We start from the raw sequence: 7,010 nt of genomic DNA on the forward strand, positions 1-7,010 counted from the left end.
TTCCTTCCTTCCTTCCTTCCTTCCTTCCTTCCTTCCTTCCTTCCTTCTTTCCTTCCTTCTCTCTCTCTTTTTCAAGACGTGTTTTCACTCTGTTGCTCATGCTGGAGCGCAGAGGCACCATCATGGGTCACTGCACCTGCCAACTCCTGGGTTCGAGGGATCCTTTCACTTCAGCCTCTGAGCAGCTAGGACTACAGGCGTGAGCCACCAGGCTTCGCTAATTTTTAAATTTTTTGTAGAAACAGGGTCTTGCTATGTTGCCCAGGCTGGTTTTGAATTTCTGGACTCAAGCAATCCTCCCTCCTTGGCCTCCCAAAGGCTGGGAGGCTGAGGGGGACAGTTTGAGACCAGCCTGGACAATATGGTGAAACCCCGTCTCTACTAAAAATACAAAAATTAGCTGGGCGTGGTGGTGCTCACCTGTAGTCCCAGCTACTCAGGGGGCTGAGGCACAAGAATTTCTTGAACCCACCATCCTGGTCAACATGGTGAAACCCCGTCTCTACTAAAAATACAAAAAAAAAAATTAGCTGGGCATGGTGGTGCGTGCCTGTAATCCCAGCTACTCAGGAGGCTGAGGCAGGAGAATTGCCTGAACCCAGGAGGCGGAGGTTGCGGTGAGCCGAGATGGCACCACTACACTCTAGCCTGGGCAACAGAGCAAGACTCTCTCTCTAAAAAAAAAATTGATAGAGATGGGGTCTCACTATGATGCCCAGGCTGGTCTCGAACTCCTGGGCTCAAGTGATCCTCCCACCTCAGCCTCCTAAAGTGCTGTGATTACAGGCATGAGCCACTGCTCATGGCCTTTAATATTTTAAATCTCAGTTTTCTCCATCTTTTAGATGGCATCCATAAGTAGCATTCCCATCAAAAGGTGGTTTTCTGTTTATTATTATTACTGTTTTCTTTCTCTCGAGAGTGTTCAGCAGGATATTATTATTATCATTATTTTGAGACAGAGTTCGCTCTTGTGGCCCAGGCTGGAGTGCAATGGCGTGATCCCAGCTCACCACAATCTCCACCTCCAGGATTCAAGTGATTCTCCTGCCTCAGCCTCCTGACTATCTGGGATTACAGGCATGTGCCACCACACCCAGCTAATTTTGTATTTTTAGTAGAGACAGGGTTTCTCCATGTTGGTCAGGCTGGTCTCAAACTCCCGACCTCAGAGGATCTGCCCTCCTCGGCCTCCCAAAGTGCTAGGATTACAGGCGTGAGCCACCATGCCCAGCCTCAAAAAGTGTTTTTTTGTTGTTGTTTTAATTATTATTTTTTTTTTTTTTTTTTTTTTTTTTTTCAGATTGAAAAAGATGGTTTTCTATGAACAGGACATAATCAACAAAAACAGATAGGTGTTGGGGAGAGCCATGTTTCATGGGCAGTATCACAAAAAAGCAGAAGAAATTCTTTTCCATTATGTAGGAGTCCACAGAAATGTATGCACTAAAATATGTGCACGCGTAAACCAACCAAAAGCCACACTCACAGCATAGGCTCCTCCAAAAGCAGGAACACTCCCTGCCCCAGACACACACACCAAATACAAACACACATCCAAGAGGCTCTCCCGCGTTCATGCATGCGCAGGTACAGGCAGGCACGCACGTGCCCGAGCAAAACACACACCCAAGCTTCGGTTGCTGTGCTCATCTATTTATTGTTGCTGCCACCCTGGAGGAGCCCCAGTTTCTTCTGTAGTTTTCTTTTCCAGGAGTATCTTCCTGGCTCTGCCCCTCCATTCCCTGCCTCTCACTCGCCATCTTGTACTTTTGCTGGGGTTGGAGGTGCTTTCCTGGTAGCCCCTCAGAGACTCAGTCAGTGGGGTAAGTCCTAGGGGTGGGGGGTGTGGCAAGCTGGCCTGGATCCTGTCCTGGGTCCTCCTTCCTCCACAGTCCCGTCTCCGTTGCTGGGTGTAGTGTCCGTGGTCTGGCCTCATCTGGGGGGTGAGGAAAAGCAGGTGGTGAAAGGGACAGAGACCTGGTTTCTAATTCTCCCTCTTCCACTCAACGTGTGACTCCAGGGAAGCACCCACCCTCTTTGGCCCCAGTTTCTGTCTCTGTAAATCAAATTTCCCTTTAATTGGAAAGGTTCTGTGTTCCCCCTTTGCTCTGGCCGCTAGGAAACTCACAGCCAAACATATGTCTCATTTTATTCTGCATTGAGACAACAGTTGTCTGATCCCTCCTCCGCACCCAACCGCACGCATTCTGGCCTGTCCTTCATGGCAGAGGCACCGGCTTGGGCTCTCTGGGTCCCCGGACTCCTTACCTCCAGCTCTGTCTCAGCGCCTGGCCCCTCGCTTCTTCCTTTCTGAATTCTGCAGCTTGGTCACCAGCTTCCTTTCGTGCCCGCCAGGGCTGGGGCGGTTGGTGTTGGCAGCAGCTTCTCTCTTGGAGCGACCTTTCCGGCCTCTGCCTCCTGTCACCAAGGCAGGAGTCAGAGGTGAAATGGACAGAGGCAGGGATTCAGGGTTGCGGGGATGGAGCGAGCAGGGGGAAGCCTGTTGCTTCCCCGGATGTGTGTGAGGTCCCAGGCTGAGTAAGATAGCACTCTGGGGATGAGGGACTAGAGAGGGGTGACCTGAGGATCAAAGGAACAACTTGGCTAGAAAAGGGTGAGTGGGCTGGGCATGGTGGCTCACTCCTATAATCTCAGCGCTTTGGGTGGCCAAGGCAGGAGAATTGCTTGAGCCCTGGGGTTCGAGATCGGCCTGGGCAACACAGCGAGACCCCATCTCCCCACTACAGGTGCTGCACACCTGAAGTTCCAGGTACTTGGGAGATTGAAGCAGGAGGATCACATGAGCCCAGGAGTTCGAGGCTGCAGTGAGTTGTGATCACACCACTGCACTCCAGCCTGGGTGACAGAGTGACACTCTCAAAAAAAAGAGTGAGGAGAGAAAGAAAGAAGAAAGAAAGAGAGGAAGAGAGGAAGGGGAAAGGGAGGTGGGAAGTCCATGGAGGGGTCCTGATTTCGGGAGAGGAGGAAGGACCGTGGAGATGGCCAAGTAGGCCTTACCCAGGTAGGAATGGGCCAGGCTGTAGAGGTCACATTCATCCAGGCTGGGGTCCTCGTCCTCTGGGGCTGGGGGCTGCTGGGGGGCGCTGGCTGCTGGCGGGAAGCTGGCCATCATGCCTGGCTTGTCCTCCCAGCCTCTCTTCTCCTGACGCTTTGTCTGTCTCTGCTTTCCTGGGCCTGTGCCTCTCCACTCCCAGTCCACTCCCTCCGCTTATAAGGCCGTGTCTCCTCCTCAGACCACAGTCTGGCTCCTGCCCATCAGGCCCTGTCTGATGCAATCTGGCCCCTTTCCAGAATCCTGCCGGTAAACACAGTCACGAGAGGGGAAGAGTTGGTCCCTGAGTCCAGCCCCACTCTGCCTCCTCTCTCCCAGGCTCGCCCAGCTGGATATTTTCCATAGAGGAGGTCCCGCCTCTCGGCGGGGAGCAGGGAAGAGGCTGGATCTGGGCTCAAACACTCCTTGGGATCATGGCGTCATCTGATCAAGGGCTTCACCTGGGCCTGGGGTGATGGCCACACAGCTAACCCCAGCACCAGAATTCTTGCTGAGACGCAGGACGTGAGGAAGGAGGGGGAGCACACCCTGTGCCGGGGCAAGTTGGCAGTTTCCATCCAGTCACACTCAACATCTTGTTTTTTTTTCTTCTTCTTCGAGACGAAGTCTGTTACCCAGACTGGAGCGCAGTGGTGCAATATCGGCTCACTGCAACCTCCTCCTCCCAGGTTCAAGCGATTCTCCTGCATCAGCCTCCCGAGTAGCTGGGATTACAGGCACCTGCCACCACACCTGGCCAATTTTTGTATTTTTAGTAGAGACAGGGTATGTTGGCCAGGCTGGTCTCAAACTTCTGAGACGTCAAGTGATATACTCACCTCGGCCTCCCAAAGTTCTGGGATTACAGGCATGAGCCACACACCGCCGCCCCCCCCCCGCCTTTTTTTTTTTCCTGAGAAACGTCTTGGAAAACCCCTTAGTATCCTGAAACAGGGTTCCCAGTAATGTAATCTTCCTCACCTCAGAGGAGGGTGGCAGACGGTTGGAGAGTTCAGGGTCTGGAGGCAGATGCTCTCAGTTCAAACCCCTGACCCACAACTTTCCGTGTGACATTGGGTGAGTCCCTTCACCTCTCTGTGCCTTGGTTTCCAATTCTGTAAAACAAGAATAATAATAATTGTATCTTCTTCCTAGAGTTGGGGAGAGAATCAAATGAGATAATGTTTGAAAGACACTTGCCACAGTGCCTGATGACAGAGCAAGACCCTGCCTCAAAAACAAATTATAATAAAATAATACGGGCCGGGCGCGGTGGCTCAAGCCTGTAATCCCAGCACTTTGGGAGGCCGAGGCGGGTGGATCACGAGGTCAAGAGATCGAGACCATCCTGGTCAACACGGTGAAACCCCGTCTCTACTAAAAATACAAAAAATTAGCTGGGCATGGTGGCGCGTGCCTGTAATCCCAGCTACTCAGGAGGCTGAGGCAGGAGAATTGCCTGAACCCAGGAGGTGGAGGTTGCGGTGAGCCGAGATCACGCCATTGCACTCCAGCCTGGGTAACAAGAGCGAAACTCCGTCCCAAAAAAAAATAAAAAATAAAAAAATAAAATAAAATAATACGTATTTCAAAATACGGACATACTGAGACAGAAGACATAATGAGGCCGAGCGTGGTGGCTCATGCCTGTAGTCTGAGCACCAGCACTTTGGGAGGCCGAGGCAGGCAGATCACCTGAGGTTAGGAGCTCGAGACCAGCCTGGCTAACATGGTGAAATCCCTTCTCTACTAAAAATACAAAAATTAACCAGGTGTGGTGGCAAGTGCCTGTAATCCCAGCTACTCAGGAGGCTGAGGTAGGAGAATCGCTTGAACTCAGGAGGCGGAGGTTGCAGTGAGCCAAGATTGAGCCACTGCATTCCAGCCTCAGTGACAAAACAAGACTGTGTCTCAAAACAAAAATAAAAACACAAGAAGGTGAACTTCTGCTTGTGTTTCTCCCTTGCCTGAGCCAGAATTGAATTTAGCCTTTGTTTTCCCAGATTTGGGTGACGGGTGAGTTCCTTAACGCCCAGGAAATGAAAATGAAGACAGGATATTGAATGAAAACAGAGTTGGGGGTAATAATAACAGACCAGGTGATAAGAGAAAGAGGAAAATAATCTTAAATTAAGCAAAGATCGGCCTAGCACGGTAGCTCCTGCCTGTGATTCCAGGGCTCTGGGTGGGTAAGGTGGGAGGATTGCCTGAGGCTAGGAGTTTAAGACCAGCTTTGGCAATAGAGCAAGACCCTGGTATTTTTTTTTTTTTCTGTTGTTTTGTTTTTTTTTTTGAGATGGAGTCTCCCTCTGTTGTACAGGCTAGAGTGCAGTGGTGTGATCTTGGCTTACTGCAACCTCCACCTCCCGGGATCAAGCGATTTTTCTGCCTCAGCCTCCCAAGTGGCATGCGCCACCACGCCCAGCTAATTTTTGTATTTTTAGTAGAGACGGGGTTTCATCATCTTGGCCAGGCCTGCCTCGATCTTCTGACCCTGTGATCTGCCTGCCTTGGCCTCCAAAAGTGCTGGGATTACGGGCATGAGCCAGTGCACCCAGCCCGAAAGACCCTGTCTTAAAAAAAAAAAAAAGGGCCTGGCGTGGTGAGTCGGGCCTGTAATCCCAGCACTTTGGGAGGCTGTGATAGGCGGATCACCTGAGGTCAGGAGTTCAGGACCAGCCTGGTCAACATGGAGAAACCCCATCTCTACTAAAAATACAAAATTAGCCAGGTACGGTGGTGCGTGTCTGTAATCCCAGCTACTTGGGAGACTGAGGCAGTGATTCTCCTAATCACTTAAACCCAGGAGGCAGAGGTTGCAGTGAGCTGAGATCGCACCATTGCACTCCAGCCTGGGCAACAAGAGCAAAACTCCGTCTCAAAAAAAAAAAAAAAAAATTAAGAGGCCAGGTGTGGTCACTCACACCTGTCATTCCAGTACTTTGGGAGGCCAAGGCAGGAGGATGACCTCAACCCAGGAGGTCAAGGGTGCAGTCAGCCATGATCACACCCCACTGCATTCCAGCTTCGGCAACAGTGCGAGACTCATCTCTAAAAATATATAAATACATAAAATGTATATTTTAAAAGCCAGGCTCAGTGGCTCATGCCCATAATCCCAGCACTTTGGGAGGCCAAGGCGGGTGGATCACCTGAGGTCAGGAGTTCACAACCAGCCTGGCCAAAATGGTGAAACCCATCTCTAGTAAAAATATAAAAAATTAGCTGGGTGTGGTGGCTGGCGCCTGTAATCCCAGCTATCCAGGAGGCCGAGGCAGGAGAATCGCTTGAGCGGGGGCGGGGGGTGGGGGTGGAGGTTGCAGTGAGCCGAGATTGCGCCACTGCCCTCCAGCCTGGGCGACAAATCAAGACTCCGTCTCAAAAATAAAAATAAAAAATAAAATAAGAAAAGGGAAAAGGAGGAGGGTGAGAGCACCCCATGTGTGGAAGGGCTTAGCCTAGAGTCAGGCACTTGGCATATTGTTGGCTCCCCATTCTCCAAAGAAAGAAAATGAAGGCTCAATGAGTGCCCTGCTGGAGGTCATGCTGCTAGTGAGTAGTGAAAGATTTCTCCCCGTGGCCTGTCCAGCTGATCCCAGTCCCAGGGCTCATTCTAAGCACAGCTGGCCAAACACTGGCAAAGATTTGGCCATTCCGTGTGTGAGAGCACTTATCAACGATTCCTCCCTCCCTCCTCTTCCCTCCTCCCTTCCTCCCTCTCTCCCTCCTCCCTCCTCACTCCTCCCTCCCTTCCCAAACAGTTATTAGTGCCTACTTTGGCCCAGGCCCAGTGCTGAGAATGCCATCGCCTGCACTTTCTGGAAGCTCTGTGCAATGGAGGGGCTGGGTTTTCGGCAGGTCAGGTCAGTACACATCCTGTCCACAGCACCACACACCTCTACTTCTCCTTTATCCCATTGCCCTGATTTTATTTTACTTTCTTCATAGCATTCCC

At 51.3% G+C, this 7,010-nt stretch overlaps 1 protein-coding gene across 1 annotated transcript; it reads right to left on the minus strand.

The window, feature by feature from the left end:
- Positions 1-1,638: 1,638 nt before the first annotated feature.
- Positions 1,639-3,371, minus strand: NUPR1 (nuclear protein 1, transcriptional regulator). Its single transcript, XM_032243105.1, has 3 exons — positions 3,022-3,371; positions 2,272-2,421; positions 1,639-1,939 (listed from the first exon to the last, which is right to left on the minus strand). Exons 1-2 carry the CDS (start codon positions 3,134-3,136, stop codon positions 2,285-2,287), a joined length of 252 nt encoding a protein of 83 aa, XP_032098996.1. The 5' UTR covers positions 3,137-3,371; the 3' UTR covers positions 1,639-1,939; positions 2,272-2,284.
- Between the last annotated feature and the right edge of the window lie 3,639 nt (positions 3,372-7,010).

This window comes from Sapajus apella, unplaced genomic scaffold (genome assembly GCF_009761245.1).
Source record: "Sapajus apella isolate SASKATOON/1434 unplaced genomic scaffold, GSC_monkey_1.0 scaffold51, whole genome shotgun sequence".
NCBI lineage: Eukaryota > Metazoa > Chordata > Mammalia > Primates > Cebidae > Sapajus > Sapajus apella.